This window comes from Pan troglodytes, chromosome 10, assembly GCF_028858775.2.
Source record: "Pan troglodytes isolate AG18354 chromosome 10, NHGRI_mPanTro3-v2.0_pri, whole genome shotgun sequence".
NCBI classification, from domain to species: domain Eukaryota; kingdom Metazoa; phylum Chordata; class Mammalia; order Primates; family Hominidae; genus Pan; species Pan troglodytes.
In genome coordinates, this window is record NC_072408.2 from 114,388,149 (window position 1) to 114,405,718 (window position 17,570).

Consider the following 17,570-nt stretch of genomic DNA (forward strand, 5'->3'; position numbering starts at 1 on the left):
TGTCAATATCACATGGGGTTTCTCTACATATGCTATGTAGTCAAGTAACTTGGGTCTGACTCCCAGCTCTTGCTAGTCTTGTGGTCCAGGGCATGATACCTAACCTGGATCAACATCATTCTCCTGATCAATGAAATGGGCATAATCATAACTAGCACAGAGGTTGGTCCTAGGCATTCAGATGAGACCATGAATGAATGTAAATGGCTGAGCTGCTGAATATTATTAACATTGGATAAATAGATCTGACTATAGGAAAACTGGCACCTGCCACCAAAAACTTTCTGGGAAGCTCATGACATCTGCATTTCTCAAGGGGGCTGGCTGACTTATAACCCCATCTACCTGTCATCCTCTTCTCAATGCCATGGTGGCCATGCTGGACTGAATGGCAGCCCCAGGGCCGGGGGAGGCAAGAGACATGCCAAGAACATATTTGCATGACCTAGCCTCCTTCAGTTTTGCACCCAGGGAACCCCACTGGCTTCATGCTAGTCTGACCCCTGCTGAATGGCAGGAAACCTTTTGCATCTACATAGTGCATTTCTCAAAGTGTGGTCCTTGGCCTACCTAAATCAGAATCCCAGGGGCTGCCTATCAAAATTATCTTCTTGGACTCTAACACAATCACCATCTCTGGATATAGAGCCAGATGATTCCCAGGCCCTCTCACGATGACTTTAGAGCAGAGGTTCTTTGAGAATGTGGTCCTCAGACCAGTAGCATCCATATCAGGAACCAGTTAGGAATGCATTTCCTGGGTACCTCCCCTGATCTATGGAATCAGAAACTCTGGGAATGAGACCCAGCAGTCTGTATTTTAACAAACCCTCCAGATAATTCTGATGCACATTAAATTCACATGGGGAGGTTTTAAAAACTGCCTGTATCCAGCTGCACCCTATACCAATTAAATCAGAATCCCTGGGACAGGACTCAAGTGTCATTATTTTTTCAAAATCTTCTCCAGTAATCCTAATGTGAGGACAGAGTTTATCATCACTGGAAGAAATAGGAAGATGGCACAAATACGTTGCACTTAGAAAGTTGCCCTTCAGTTGTAGGCATTGTCTCAATGCGTGCAACAAGCTTGCAACAGCCTACCATGATCCCATTAGCAGGCAGGGAACTTGAGGCTCTCAGAGTTTCAGGGGTGTGACCAAGGTCCAAAGGGCCTCTAATTGTGGGCCCCACTGGGTGGCTGCCCAGCCTGGCTGGGTCTGAGGGAAGGCTGCCGGTTAACCTGGCTCTCTTTAGAGAGCCTTTTCTAGGTGCCAAAGCCTTTTGGCAGCATGTTGCCTGGGCAGAGCTGAAGCCTGAAAGAGCTCCAGAAAGACGACAGGGACGAGGCTGCAGATGGGAAGGGAGTGCTAGCGGACACCTTAGGCTTGGGTCCACAATCAGGGAGCCCCAAATAGAAATAACACGGGGCGCTGATTGGTTTTCCGCCGCTCCAGACCCTGCGCTTGGTGCTTCAAGTGACTCATCCTTATGTTCACATGATCGCCGAGAGGGATAATATTCCCAGATCAGTTACCTCCTAGCCTTTCCTAGTCACATTATCCCCAGGCTACAGATGAGGAAACTGAGGCCCAAGGATTCCAGAGAGCCTGCCCCGGGGTCACCGGTGCGGTCCGGATGTCTCCAAAGGCTCTCCCACTACTCTGGAATTCAGAGGCAGGGTCTCCAGGGAAAGCGGGGTGTGGGCTGGGGAGTCGGGAGATGGGGGGATCCCCGCGAGCAGGGGGTGGGGCCAAGCCGGCAGCCCCTGCCTCCGGGGAGGCCCTAACGCGCGTCTCCGGGTCCCTCCTCCCACTGCAGGCCCTTCCTCGTGCTGCCGCCGCTGATGGAGTGGATCCGGGTGGCCGTGGCGCACGCCGGCCACCGCCGCAGCTTCTCCATGGACAGCGACGACGTCCGCCAGGCGGCCCGGCTGCTGCTGCCCGGCGTGGACTGCGAGCCGCGCCAGCTCAGGTAGGCGCGGGGGCGGGCGGGGGGCGGCGGGGGAGGGAGGGCTCCGGCCTCGCAGCCTCCACCCCTCCAATCAGAGCCCCGCTGGGCGGCCTGAGCCCCGCACACCTCGGCGGCGCTGGGGTGGAGGCTCCCTGGTTGAAGTGGCAGACGCGGGCTGAACAATAAGCAGGTCCCTGGAGTTGCAGGGCTGAAAGAACGCGGCGAGGCCCGTGGAGGACGGTCCGATTCTTAGATTACAGATGTCGGTGTGGTTTCTCTCTGGCTATTCTCTCTGCGCCTAGCTTCTCCCTCTCTTTCTCTCTCCTCTCCCAGTAAAATCCGGTCTTCCTGTAGTTTTTTAACCAAACCTTACAGAGTGAAATTTCTGGCTGGGTCAGAGAGCGCCTCTGCGTTTTCACTTGCGTGAGGATGGAGTGGTCTTCTCTGCATTCCTCAGGCCTGTATCCAGGGCTCACCTCTGTCAAGGTGGGAATTACCCATGGGCCACTCAGGGGCCCCCATGCGTGGGTGCTCATTTTGAGCCAAAGCAAGAGAAATAAAAGAACTCACTCAGGTGAGTCATAATCTGGCTTTAAATGCAAAAAAACACAGAAACCCAGTGGGGCGTGTGTGTGTGTGTGCGTGCGCGTGCACGCGCACACACCTAAGAGCATGCACTTTCCCGACTCCCCCCACTCCCAGCTGTTTCCCAGGTGTCATTGTCATCATTTTCAAATCCCTTCCTACCCACTTGATGGGAAACTGCCTTTCTTCCACAGTTCATCCAACCAGGCCAAGGGCAGAGATTTCTGCCCTTTCAGATCTGATTGGGGTTCTGCAAGGAAATGGAGGGTTTGTGGTATGCAGCAGCCCCCCGAAGGCCCAGAGCTGTCCCTCAGCCCAAGAACATGCAGAGAGCGAGTCAAAGTCATAATTGCTAGCATTTATTGGATGTTTACCACATGCCGAGCACTGTTCTAAGTGCTTTACACAGATGAATATTTCCCAAACAGTGTAAAGTAGGTACTGTGATTATGCTCACTTCAAAGGTAAGGAAACTGAGGCACAGATAGGTTCAATACCATGCTCAAAGTCACAGGAGTAGTAAATAATAGAGTCAGGATATGAATTCAGGCAGTCCAGAGCCCTGGGATCATAGTTCTAACCACTGAGCTTTCCTGCCTTCAGATTTTTGTCTGGGCATTTTCTGGCTGTGCCACCATGCCTTGTGCCTTGTCACCTACAATAACAGCCCATCTCAGGGAGAGGCGAGGGAACGGTCATTCACTGAGCACCTACCATGTGCCGGTTATCAATCGCAACAAAAGATTTCTCTCCTTTAATCCCCGAAGCGGCGTCATGAGGTTGGCATAATCTTCCCATTTTACAGATTAGGAACCATTGGTGGAGCAGCCTGTAGGTAGAAGTGCCGAGGAAGAAATTCTTGTGGTCCTACTCTAAGTCCAGCCTCTGCCACCGGACTGTGCTGCCTCCTGTTTTCAGGGGTGGGCGGGGCACATTCTGCGTGCAGGCTCACTCCCACCACTCCTGCTCATTGCCCCCATCTCCAACCTGGATGTCTTGGCAGCTCCTGCTCTCTGCCCCCATCTCCAACCTGGATGTCTTGGCAGCTCCTGCTCTCCTTTTGCAGGAAGCCCGGGACTGCTGGGTGACAGGGAAGGTTAGATGTTTTCTTAATGCTAACTGACAAAGCGTTCCTTGTTTGTCATACCTTCAGGAGACCCTACAGCTTAAAAGTTAGGAGCCTGGTCTCCAGGGTCCCATTGCCTGGGTCCAGATCTCACCACCAGAGTTAATCAACTGTGCAAACTTGGGCAAGCTAGTTAACCTCTCTGGACCTTAGTTTTCCCATGAGTAATGTGGAAATATGAATAGCAGCTCTGCTTAGAGGTTGGTGTGAGCACAAAGTAGGATAATGAATGTGCAGTATCCATTCAAACAATGCCTGAAAGGAAATAAGTGCCTATAAAGCGGTCATTTTTAACTAAAGTCCCCGAGCCTCTGCTACCGCTGAAATAATAAGGAGGCTCCTACTTAGGTATTATTCTATAATTTTGGAAGGCCTTTAATACTTTCTCATAAGAGCCTCAAAACAAACATTGGTATCCAGGAAAAGCAGTGCTGCCCCATTTTACAGAGGTGGAAATCAAGGCTTAGTGACATTAGGTAACTCTGCCAACATCACACAGATGGTAAGTGACAGAGTTGGGAGCCAGATATCGCACCCAGAGACCCACTGATACAACCATGTGTCATTTTTCTGCTCTCTCACCCTAGACTTAGACAAGCCCTCTCAGAGGACACTATCTTCTGGATGGCTCTGTCCCTTTTCACAATTTTGCAGACTGAACATGAGCCTCAGGGGCCACTGTCCATCTCTGCACCCCTCCCTCAGCACAGAGCTCTTTCTGCATGGTCTAGCGACCAAGTGTGTGTCATTCTGACAGTCACACCAAGGATTTCAATTTCAGCATCTGTCCAGTTTGAAGCCTCAGCCCTGGCATTCAGGATGTGAATGTGATGTGCACACAGGCCAGAATGCACAGAGGAGCAGAGGAAGTCGGTTCCTCTGAGTCCCTGGGCTCTTTTTAATCATTTATCTCTTCATTCTTGACTCATTTGTCTCCTGAATGATGATTTGTGTACAGAAAATATACTAATTGATTGTTTGAGCTAAATTTTCATTCGATTTGGAAATCATCTTCAAAGAAAAAACTGAAATATTCAGTTAGCTTACCTAAATAGTAAGTGAAGGATTTACAAGTTCTATTAGCTACAAAAAATTCAGGACATGAAAGGATAAACCATTTCTTTTAAAAAGAATACTTATTTTTCAGACTAGTCAACATACAGATACATCTACACATATATTTTCTAATCTCATTTAATGTGATATGAAGTAGGAATTACTGTCTCCACTTTGCAGGTAACAGGATCAAAGAAGTTTTGTTCATTCAAGACACCCAAGCGTTAGATACCAGGGACCCACCGTGTTCCTTACACTTACAGTCCGTGTGGTGTGTACATAGCTGTCCCCAACAACTGTGCAAGACAGCCTTTATTATCCCATTTTACAGATGAGAAGGCTGAGGCCCATTGAGGTTATGGGACTTATCCGAGGTCACACAGCTGCTGTGAGGCAGAGCAGGTCTAGAATGGAGGACTTGGCAAATAATGTAAAAATACAGTCTCCTTGCCTCCCTGCCCTCCCAGACATTCATTTTAGAAGCTGCTGGGTGGGCTTCTAGTTCTGAGTCGGTCAGAGCTGAGCTCCTTCTTTCTAAATAAACAGCCCTAGAAAGGGGAAGGCAGTTTGGTGTTCTAACAAATGCAGGAACTTGGGACATGGTGTTGGTGGCTGGAGTGTCAGTGACTATTAGCACATATAATTACCTACCAGCTGGCCGAGGGTTCCTGGTGGGAGGCAGCCTGGATACCAGCCGGGACAGAGAGACCAGAGTCAAGGATTCCCAGGTCTGATGCTGGCACTGCCATTGATTTTCAGAGTGACCTTGATCAAAAGCTGCCAGAGCTCTGCTTTTGTCTTTATGCAGCTATGGGAAGGTCTCACCATGGTGATCAGGTTTATTCAAAAAGGAATTCCATTCCATGAGGCTGCGTTTCTAAGCTCACAGTGGTGACCCATTTATTCTTCCTTAATTAAAGTATCAGATAATACAAACCTGGTGAATTCTCCTTTTTTTTTTTTTTTCCCCCTGTTCTTTGGAAGGTGAAGGAGTGGGGAGAGCAGTGGAAGGGAAGAAAAGAGCAATTAATATATTCGACAGGGTTTCTTATGTGTTCTTAATTACTGGTTTTGAAACACTTCGGAAATATACAGAGTAAATACTGTCATTTTCCTCATACAAGAGGCCGTTTTTCTGCTCTGGAGTGAAGGCTGTGTTAAAATAAAGGTGGTCAGGGGTGTTCTTAAGTCCTCTCTTAGCTGATAAATGGTACCTATCAACAGGATTTGGGGGCTGTTTGAACCACGAGTTTATTCCAGAAAATGGTGACTCTTTTTGCAAGTGTTTCTGTAGTGTGAACCAGATTTTGAGCTGTTCCAGAATGGGAAAGTTTAGGGGTGGTAAGCTGCAAAGAGTATTAGAATGGGACTCAGGAGGCCTGAGTCATTACATTCTTGCCTTCACTCTATTTATTGAGCACCAACTAAGTGCCAATCCCCATACAGATGCTCTCATCTAGGTCTGCTGCTTTCTAGCAGGTGACCTTGGGCAAGTCCCCTCCCCCATCTCACAGGGCTTGGTTCATCCTCTGTAAAGATGGTAGTAACAGCTGCCTTGTGGGCTGGGGAAACTTGGCGGGGGTCAGGGATGAATCTAACGAATTGCACCACTCTATGACCTGCCACTTTCAACCCTTCCCAGGTCCCCTGGGCACCTTTTGAGGCTGACAGGTTTTGTTATTTGTCTGGTGTGGGCCAAACTGGATTATAGGTGAAGGCTGGGCCTCAACAGCACTTTTCCTAAAATACAACTCTATAATGACAGCTGGAAGTTCAGGTTCATTTACCAAAGATGAATGGGGTGCTGAGGCCTGCCCGACCCACACAGGACATCCTCTGTGGCCATTTGAGAACAAGATCGTCCAGATAAGGAGAATTCCAACCCTTGGTGTCAAAAGTTACTATCCATTCCCTCCTGAGATCTGTATGGTACCTGATCTTTTTCTGGGGTCAGGATACATGGAGTGCCCAGGACTTAAATGTCACTGAGGTGATGCAGATGGTAAACAATAGCAGACAAATGAGCAAGATTATTTCATACAGCATGAGTGCCACAGAGAAAGCAAAACAGGGTGTAGGGGTAGAGAGGAAGTGAGGAGGGAGGGACAAGTCCATCAGGTGTTTGGAGAGCTCCTCAGGACCTTGCAGGGGCAGGGACAGGGTCATGCTCCTGCTTTAAAGAAAGGCTTGGTATCTTATGGGGCAAGGGGCTTATGGCTTTCCATAAGCCAACTAGAGCTGCATCCGCACCAGCCATTTCCCCCAGTCATGTCCACACGTTGACCCCTGAATTCAGACCTCGGGCCTCCCCCATCTTTCCCTCCACAGGTCACCTGCAGAGGCTGAGCACCTGGGCCCAGCGCGTGGCCCTGTGAGGCCTTGGAAAGCTCCCCAGCCTCTCACAGAGTCAGAAACTTCTCTCTCCTCTCTCCTTGAATGCCCTTGTCCTTCACTGGCCCTGAACAAATCCTGCAACTCCCCACAGACTCTCTGGCTAGGCTGCCAACCCCTTCTTCACCTCCAGCAGACATCACACTCCATGCCACGGCCCTGTGGTGACCCATTTGGAGCCGCTGCCTCCCCCGAACTGATGTCAATGCATTAGCGCCTCCCAGAAAACAGAGAAACTGCCCTCTCCCTGATCCCTGGGGAGCTGCTTTGGGGCTCAGCTGTCCTCACTTAACAGAGGAGTCAGAGACAGGCCGCGGAGCCTGCTCAAGGAGCCAGGCTAGTACCTTGCACTCAGCAAACATGTATGGAGCACCTGCTGTGTGCTTGCCTGCTCTGTGCTTGGCTAGGTGGGAGGTGGGCAGAGAGATCCACACGTAATTACAGAAGAATGTGGTGACTGCTCTAGAGAGGTCAGTAGAGATCTAGGTTTGAGGGAGCAAGAAATGACCTCCCTGCCGAGGTGCCATTTGATTGAAATCCTGGAGAATAAACAAATGTATCAGGTGGAGAAGGTGAAAATGGGGAAGAAGGGGAAAAGGCATTAGAGAAATAAGTCCACACAGTGGAAACCACATATGCAAAGGCCTCAAGGTGGGAAACTGTTGGAAGAAACACAAGGAATTCAGAGAGAGAGAGCATAGGGCTCGATAAATGGGAGCACCCACTGTGGGCTGGGCCCTGCACCAGGCTTTGGATACAGAGCTGAAGGCAGGGCCGAACTCACCATGGAAGGTCTTTTATGCTACGCAAAAGAACTTTGGCAGTGTCCTGCAGGGGGTAGGAGCTGTCGCAGATTTGTAAACAAGGAAATGACAACAGATCTATATTTTAGAAAGACGGGCTGCTGGCAGTGTGGACAGTGGGCTGAGGCGGGCAGGGGCAGGGGAGCCTGGAGTCAGTGATCCACGTGAGATGCTGACAGCTGGAGGAAGGCAGGAGCAGTGAGGATGGAGAAACAGGGGAGGATGCAAGAGAAACAGAGAAGGCAGAAGCAGCAGGACTTGGTGATGAATGTCAGGAAGAGGGAGTGATAAATATTCCAAGTGACCCTGGTGGCGGGGGAGCAGGAATGGGGGAGTGAGTGTTTAATGGGTTCAGAGTTTCGGAGGGAGATAGACGGTTGCACAACAATGTGAATATACTTAATGCACAGATCTGTACACTCAAAGATGGGTAAAGTGATAAATTTGATGTTATGTCTATTTTATCACAATAAAAATATGGTCCTGAGGTGTTCTCAAATAAAAAAATAATCCATACATAGCAGGGTATACAGTGTCAGCACTGCCCTTGTGTGAAATACACACATGTGTATTTGCTGTACATGCTTAGGCTGCCTCTGGAAGGATAGATAAGAAATGGATAATCAGAGTTGTCTCCAAAGAGGCGAATTGGGAAGCTGGGAGTATCAGTTCCCTAGGGCTGCAGTTACAAAGTACCACACACTGGCTGACTTAAAACAACAGACATTTATTGTCTCACCTTTCTAGAGGCTAAAAATCCAAAACCAAGGTGCTGCAGGGCCATACTCCTTCAAAAGCCTCCCTCTAAAGTCAAGAATCCTTCCTTGACTTTTTCAGCCTCTGGTGGCTGCAGGCGTTCCTTGGCTTGTGGCAGCATCACTCCAATCTCTGCCTCCATCTTCACATGGCCCTCTTCCCTCTGTGTCTGTGTCCAAATTTCCATCTTGTTATAAGGAAAGCAGTCATATTAGATTAAGGACTGCCGTAATAGCCTCATCTTAACTTGATTATATCTGCAAAGACCCTATTTCCAAATAAGGTCATACCCATACAGAAAAGGAGTCAGGACTTAACATATCTTTTGGGGGGACACATGTCAACCCATAACACTGGGAGACAGTAGTAGGAGGGAAACAGACTTGGAATGTTGGGTTTTGTGGCATGTGCCTGTCTTGCCTAGTAGGGCCCTCACCAAATGTTTACATTAAAAGTTGACTCTGAAGTTTCTAGCATGGGAGAGTGTGTAGCTAGGGACGGTTTAAACAAATGCGGCATAGGACAATGTGGGAGAAGTACTAATGGGTTCCATTTTTTGTGTGTGTAGTGTTTTTTGTTTGTTTGTTTGAGACAGAGTCTTGCTCTGTCACCCAAGCTGGAGTGCAGTGGCATGATCTCAGCTCACCTCAACCTCCGCCTCCCGGGTTCAAGTGATTCTCCTGCCTCAGCCTCCTGAGTAGCTGGGATTACAGGCACGTGCCACCACGCCCGGCTAATTTTTGTATTTTTAGTAGAGACGGGATTTTGCCATGTTAGCCAGGCTGGTCTGGAACTCCTGACCTCAGCTAATCCACACACCTCGGCCTCCCAAAGTGCTGAGATTACAAGCGTGAGCCACCCCACCCAGACGGGTTCCATGTTTTAAATGTTGGTTGTCCATCCAAGTGAGAGAGTCCTTATCAGGCCTCTTTATTGGAGCAAGGTTACCAGAGAATTAAGTCCGCACTCCAGCATCTGCTCAGAAAGGAAGCAGAGCACTGTGGTTAGAACCACAGGACTTGGAGCCTGACTGCCTGGGTTCAAATCCTGGCTGCACCGCTTACTCTCTGTGTGACTTTAGGCAAGTTACTCACCTCTCTGGGCCTCAATTCATGTATCTGTAAAATGAGGACAATAATTATACCCACCTCATAAGGTTGTGGGAGGATTAGATGAAATAATGTATACAAACCATTTAGAACAATACTTGTGTCATAGTAAATGCACATGAAATACTAGCTTATTTTCTCCCCTCTGGACCAAGAAGGTCAGTTCTTTCTGGTTGCCAAAAACAATAGCCTCATTGTCCTCTGAAAAGAAGGGGAAATAAATATCTTGAAGAGATGTGGCATTATACCATTTGGGATATGGTTGGTAGCCCTCACTGAGATCTGGTGTGTCTTGGACCTTCTGCCACTGCTGGAAGAAAATCAGCTGGGGCTGTCTGGCTTGGGAGTCACTGTCCCCACCTGTGACTCCAGTGTTGCTCTGTATGACTCAGGTTTTCTGTTGCCTCTGAAATATGAGATTTGGAAAGCCATCACTGGCTGGAGTCCTAAACCATAATCAAAGTAGTTGAACATCCATCATTTGCACCCAGGATGTGCAACCAGAGAGGGGCTCACTAATGGGAAAGATAGCAGAAGGGAAGGAGGACCTGTGCAGATGGGAAACGTGGTCCCTGATTGGCTGGGCCTTGTCCCAAGTGAGCAGAGTGAGCAGAGGCTAGGAGAGACACAAGGGTGCATGGACTATTATAGAAGAAAGGTTCACAGCCCGGACTTGTATTCCGGACAGCTGGCCTCCTCCTCTCTTTAGGGCTGGGGCAGAAATAAGTTGCCTTGATTGTGGGGCCTGGCACATAGTTGGGGCCCAATAAATACTTGTTGAATGAATGAAGGATGCAGAGAGCTGTCAGGAAGTATGTTGGTGGTACTATAAGTGAACAGACTGAGACTTTTCCTGGACTAATTTTTTTTTTCTTTTTGAGATGGAGTCTCACTCTATCACCCAGGCTGAAGTACAGTGGTGTGATCTTGGCTCACTGCAACCTCCACCTCCTGGGTTCAAGCAATTCTCCTGCCTCAGCCTCCCAAGTAGCTGGGATTACAGGTGCTCACCACCATGCCTGGTTAATTCTTGTATTTTTTTTTAGTAGAGACAGGGTTTCGCCATGTTGGCCAGGCTGGTCTGGAACTCCTGACCTCAAGTGATCCACCTGCCTCAGCCTCCCAAAGTGCTGGGATTACAGGCGTGAGCCACTGCGCCCAGCCTCCTTTACAAATTTAGATGCAAAAAGGCTTCTATATAAACACACTAATAGACAGGTGAGAACTCAGGTGTAGAACTCAGAACAGAGGTCTTAACTAAAGAAACCTTTGGGGGGCACTTGGCAAACAGGTGCTGTTGAAGCCATGGGTGTGGAGGATGTTGCTCCTGGAAGCGACTGATGACGAGGAGTCACTGTGAGACAGGGAGGAGTGGTGCAGAGTCATAGAAGAGCCCAGAGAAAATGAGGTAGCAGGGACCAGGGAAACTAAGATCAAAAGAGGTCACCAGAATCCAAGGTTGCAACACCAGCAGAGAAAGGAGGCCACTGGGCTGGCAGCGAGGAAGTCATTAGTGCCCTTTACAACAGCAGTTCCAGCAGGCTGGTGTGGGTGGAAACCAGACTGCAGGCGGCAGACAGTTTGCCAACACTTGGAATTTGTTCTGAGCTTCCAAAGTGTTAAAAGCAAAACAGAAACACATTTGGTACTTATAGCAACACAGGGAACTACATCTTAAATAGCATTTGAGGCTTGCTTCCAAAGTAAGCCTTCAGATTCAGACTGGCAGTGTTGAGGGTATGTAGTTTGCCATGTGGGATTTGGCTTCCTGGGAAACAGAGATTTATTGATTATATATTGATTTATTTTTGGCCCACTCTTGAGTCTATTAAATTTCTCACCAAGATGCTTATTTCCTCAGGCCAGCAAAGCTCCCAAACTCTAGTTTAAAATATTAATTACGTGAGGACATTATCTTTCCTTAGCAATTAGTCAGGCCAGCAGTACTTACTACAAAGTCATGTGCTTAGTACAAAGTGCTTAGGACAAAGCCAGGACAAAAGTATTTTTGGTAACAAAGAAAGAACCAGTCCCATACTTTAAAAAGCTCATAGACATCACAACTTTCAGTGTGTACATGCCATTTCATTAAATCACCCTACAAAAGGTTAAGAACCACCAGATTGAATGATCTCCAAAGTCCTTTCTAGCTCTGAAAATTATTCAGCTTTGTGGTCAGATGTTAGATATGCAAAATGGCACGGTAATAGTCTGTTCTCACATTGCTATAAAGAACTGTTAATACCTGAGACTGGGTAATTTATGAAGAAAAGAAGTTTAATTGACTCAGCGATCCACAGTCTGTACAGGAAGCATGGCTGGGGAAGCCTCAGGAGACTTACCATCATGGCGGAAGGGGAAGTAGGCTGGTCTTACATAGCTGAAGCAGGAGGAAAAGGGCAAAGGGGGAGGGGCTACACACTTTCAAACAACCAGATCTTATGAGAACTCACTCACTATCACGAGAACAGCAAGGGGGAAGTCTACCCCCATGATCCAGTCACCTCTCACCAGGCCCCTCCTCCAACACAGGGAATTACAATTCAACATGAGATTTGGGCAAGGACACATATCTAGACCACATCAGGCAAGGACACTGTTACCTGTGGGGGAAACTGAGGCATGTCATGGGCAAAGGAAATAAGAATAACTGCAGCTCATGCCCTCTCTTATATTTCCATAAGATGGCAGGAACAATCAAGAGCCTGCATGGATCAGACCCAGTTCTGGGCATTTCTCATGTCCAACTCCATTCAGTTTCCTTCAGCCCTACAAGGGGCTTCCTTTTCTTCTTCACACCTGAGGAACTTGGAATTCTGGGAGGTTAAGAAACCTGCCCACGGGTACACGGAGAATGTGACCCATCTGGAATATGAGTCAGGTCTGTCTTACTCCAAAGCCTACGTTCTCTCTACTAGAAAGGCAGCCCTAATCAAAGAATAAATGGGAAGTGTGAAAGTCACTTTTGCACTAGGCCTTTGGGTTCATCTTGAAAGACTCAGCCTCCAGCCTCAGTTCCCCTTAGGAAGTCAAATGCACTACATCCATCTAGCGTCATCAGCATTTCCAATGCCAAAACTCCCTGTGAAGACCTAGCATTGAAATATTCTATCAAACAGTTAAGAAATATGTGAACAGTCCCCAACCTCACTAGTAATCCCGGAAATGCAATTCAAGATCACACCCAGGTATGGATTTCATACCAGATTGGCCAAAATAAATAAATAAATAAAATCTGACAATAACAAATTCAAGCAAAGATGTAGAATAGTGAAAACTCTTAAACACCACTGGAGGGGACTCTGGATCTACTTCAAAGTAAACTTGAAAAGACATAATTCTACTCTAGGTCTATACCCTAGAGAAAGTCTTCCCATATAGAAATAAGAAGACATGTACATGGATATTCATGAATGCATTTTGTAATAGCAAAAGAGAGGAAAAAACAATCTGCCTAGAGAGAATGGATAAATAAATTATACTGTGTTGTGTTCATTCGATGGAAAACCAAGTAACAATGAAAATAAATGAACTAGATCGACCTGTTATTACATGGCCAACTCTCAAATATTATACAAAAAAAGCAAGTTGAAGAAGGATTTATGCAATATGCTAACACTTCTATAAAGTTCACCCACATGTAAAACATCTTGTGTATTTTTAGGAATTTATATATGTAGTAAAAAGAATAAAGCATGCATAGGAATGACAAATGTCAAATTCAGGAGAGAGGGTACTCAGAAAGGTAGACAAGATGATGGAGTCATGAAGTGGGGTGCAGGGGCCTTTGTGTTTGTAAGTCTTTATTATTTCAATTGTGTTGGATGGTCAGCGTGTAGGTGGTCATTATATTACTCTATATTTTATGTGTGCTGAAAATAATTCATTAACAATAAAAGTTGTCTACTTAGCCAGTATTTGCAGTAACACATTGAGAAAGCAAGTTCTGGGATATGAATATGCATTATAAAGAAGGGTTAAGTGATTCAATAAATCTGAGGAACATTAGCTTAAAATTAAATAAGCTTTAAAAAGATACTCAGTGCTTTTCACATCCTGTTTCCTGTAACTCTCAAAAAGAAGGTTATTCTGTTTAAATATTTTACCATAGAGCAGGGGTGAGCAAACTATAGCTGCTTGCCACCTATTTTTATAAGTAAAGTTGTGTGGGAAAACAGCCCCTCCCACTCGTTTAGTATTCTGCAGCTGCTTTCCCACTACAGTGGCAGAGTTGAGTAGTTAGGATAGAGAACATGTGGTCCTCAAAGCCTAACATACTATCTGGCCCTTTGCAGAAAAAAATTGTGGACCCATCATGGAGCATCTTGTGGGACTTGTGTTACTAGGAGTGCATTTGGGGATTGGAACACTAGAAATTTGCCCTAACACTTGGGAATTTGGTTTGTTTATTGGTGAAAACTGTTATGAAGAAGGCCATCAGTTCTTTCTAGAATTCCTTGGAGGGTGGATGGCATGTGTGCTTTCATCTTGAATCTCCAGCACCGAGCCCACTAGCTAGCATATACTTAGCACTTCACTGAAGTACTTCACTGAATTGATCTAAACTTGAAAATCATTTGTGGAATGGATTAATTAGGATATAGATTCATTAGTTACAATGGACATTCAAAATACCTGTGGCTTGGATAAGATAGGAGTTTTAAAATCTCCCTCATATAACAGTCCAGACATAAGCAACCCTGGGCAACTCCACGAGGTTGGGGACCCAGCCACCTTCCCTCTTGTTGCTCTGCCATCCCTTGGGTGATACCTTCCTCTGCATGGCCCCACCCAGCAGGACTACATCTATCTAGTGGGAAGAGAGAAAATAGAAGGGCAGGGCATGCCACCGGAGATTGCACACGTCACTTCCCCTCACTTCCTATTGGCCAGCACTTGGTCATATGCCCATACATAGCTGCAAGAGATTCTGGGAAATGTAGTCTTTAGTTGAGCAGCCATGTGTCCAGCTAAAAATTCAAGACCTGCAGCAACACATAAAAAAGGTAAGGTCTGAAAGACAGCAAACAGTCTCTGCCAGAGGGGATGCATTAAGGGCTTGCATCCTTAATTAGAGGTGACTCCTTCTCTGGAGGTGGCCCTCATTTTTGACTCTTTGAACATAAGCCATGATGCTGAAGCAAGATAATGCTGCCTCGTCATTTTCTACTCAAAATCACATGACAACACATTCAGACATGTGCACTGTAATTTCATTCTCCTGGGTGTTTGCAGCCCTTGCTTTTGAAATAAATATTTTTAAACATATTCAGACAGACCCAGAATTTCTATCTTTTGGTATCTCTCCCAAATCAGGAAGAATTGGCAGGGAGGAGGACTTGGAATCACTTGCTTTACCTTATCTAAGCCAGGTTTAATGAGCTGGTTCTTTTCTGTACTTTAGTAGCAGCATTAAACAGCAAGTGGGCATGATTTTTGGACAAAGATTCCTCCTAGGAACTTTTGCAAGTGTTACATATTCGATTTGCTGAGATAATATAATTTTATCTTTCTTTCTTAGAAAGGTGCACAGAGATCTTTGTGTGACTTACCTCAGCACAAAGCACTCTCAATTTGTTCATCTTTTTGCTACCCAAAAGAAAAGGGAAAAAATCATCAACCAGGAGACTGGGAGCCCATGAAAGGGAGTTTGACTACGGCATTCTTGGGACAGTGTGTTGAGGAGGGGGGCCAGTATCCGAGTCAGACATATAGTCCTCTGATTTGCCATTTCATGACTCATTTCTGAAGGCACCATTTTATTGTCACGCTTACAAAATCCTGTAATGGGAACTGCTTGATATATAAAAGATGATGCAAAAAAATTGTATTACCCTACACCAGGGTCTTTCAACCTCAGCACTACGACATTTGGGGCTGGATAATTCATTGTTGCTGGGGGCTGTTGGTGGTGGGGGGCACTCTGTGTATTGCGGGAAGTTTAACAGCACCCTTACCTCTACCTACTAGATACCAGCAGAACCTCTTCTGTGTGACAGCCAAAAATGTCTCCAAATATCCCCTGACAAAAATCGCCCCTGGTTGAGAATCACTGACCTATGCAAACCTAAATGTGTTCATAGAGAGACTTGCTGAATGACTTTGGAAAAAAGATGGATTTTGTTCCTAAACATGACTGTGACTCAGACAAATTAGTCAGCCCTTCTGGTGCTCCCAGTTTCCTGATCTTAAGAAGGTAAGGCGTTGGGCTGTGCAATCTCTTTCGGCACTGACATTCTGGGACCCTGCAAGTCAGAAGCTGTTATATGGGATCTCTTTCTAGAATATGATTTGAAGGAAAGCAAGCCACAGGGGAGCAGATTTGACCTGAGGAGCACCCCATTTATACAGGCAAGAAAGCAGTAGGGAAATGTGTATTCAGAGTGGGAAGCAGGCCTTGTTGGCTGCAATGGGGGGAAAAGAAATGCTTAAGAGGTGGGGAACTTCCCAGAGGAGCAATGGCAAGAGAATCTTAAACTTGAAGCCTATGATTAGGAATATATATTTCTTTGGCACCCTACCCAGTACCTGGCATCTAGTAGTTTGTTGACCAGACAGCAGCATTGGAAGAGAATCTAAGAGAATGTGGAAGGCCTTTGATAGCACAGAGGGGCAGTGGAGTTGGGCGGGAAGAATAGACTCCAGCAATAGCCTGCCTGGTTTCAAATCTCAGTTCTACCACTGATTAGCTGTGTGACCTTGGGCAAGTTTCTTAGCCTCTCTGTGCTGTCATTTTCTCTTCTGAAAAATTAAGATGAATTTTGTAGGATTAAAGTAAGGATTAGATAAGATCATGTATGTGAATGAGTATATATGTATGCACATATATTTATATACATATATATGCATTCACATATATTATTTCACATATTTATATTCACATATAAATAGGTAATATATATAAGCATATGTGTATATATACATATATTCACTTATATATTTATAAATATTGTGTGTGTATATATAATTAGAATAGTTCCTGACACATAATAAATGCTATGTGTTTGCTATAATTATTATTTGAGAATCATAAAATATTAGGTATGGAAGCACTCAAGAATTTCTAGCACACTGTTTGACATTTAACAGGTGACAAGAATGAATTAATGAAGATTTCTTAAAATATTAGTCCCTTAATGTTCATCTGTAATACCAGAACATATCACATTGCACCCTATTCCAGTCAAGGATCCAATTGCAAATGCCACTAGGGCCAGGCAGGAAACACACGGGTGGATTCAGTTGGATGTGGGGCAACAGGGAGAACTGAGCAAGTGTATGCCACACATAAAAGTTTTCAAATTTGGCCTGGTGCAGTGGCTCACGCCTGTAATCCCAGCACTTTGGAGGTCAAGGTGGGTGGATCACTTGAGGTCAGGAGTTCAAGACCAGCCTGGCCAACATGGTGAAACCTCGTTTCTACTAAAAATACAAAAATTAGCCAGGCATGGTAGTGGATGACTGTAATCCCAGCTGTAATTGGGAGGCTGAGGCAGGAGAATTGCTTGAACTTGGTAGGTGGAGGTTTCAGTGAGCTGAGATCGCACTACCACACTCTAGCCTGGGCGACAGAGCAAGACTCCATCTCAAAAAAAAAACAACAACAACAACCAAAAAATAGTCTTCAAACACCGTATTGGCACAGAGCATGAGTCTTGGGATTGCATTGGCCACAAGCCCTAGAATTTTCCCCTCTGCATCCAGGCCAAGAGCCTCTCCCTCCTTCCCTCCCTACTCTCCTTACCCCTCCACCTTCCTTCCCCCTTCCTTAAGTTCTTTTCCAGTCAGACC

At 46.2% G+C, this 17,570-nt stretch overlaps 1 protein-coding gene across 4 annotated transcripts in view; it reads left to right on the forward strand.

Annotated features, from left to right (window-relative positions):
* The window catches only part of ABTB3 (ankyrin repeat and BTB domain containing 3), a 341,276-nt gene that overhangs the window by 260,971 nt on the left and 62,735 nt on the right, over positions 1-17,570 (forward strand). For 3 of the 4 annotated variants that reach the window (XM_016924110.4, XM_016924109.4, XM_003313906.7), the window contains exon 4: positions 1,822-1,974. In XM_016924110.4, the coding sequence (XP_016779599.1) occupies positions 1,822-1,974 (153 nt within the window). Of the gene's footprint in view, positions 1-1,464; positions 1,678-1,821; positions 1,975-17,570 lie in introns of those variants that run through there. The other variant, XM_016924111.4, reaches the window with a different exon arrangement.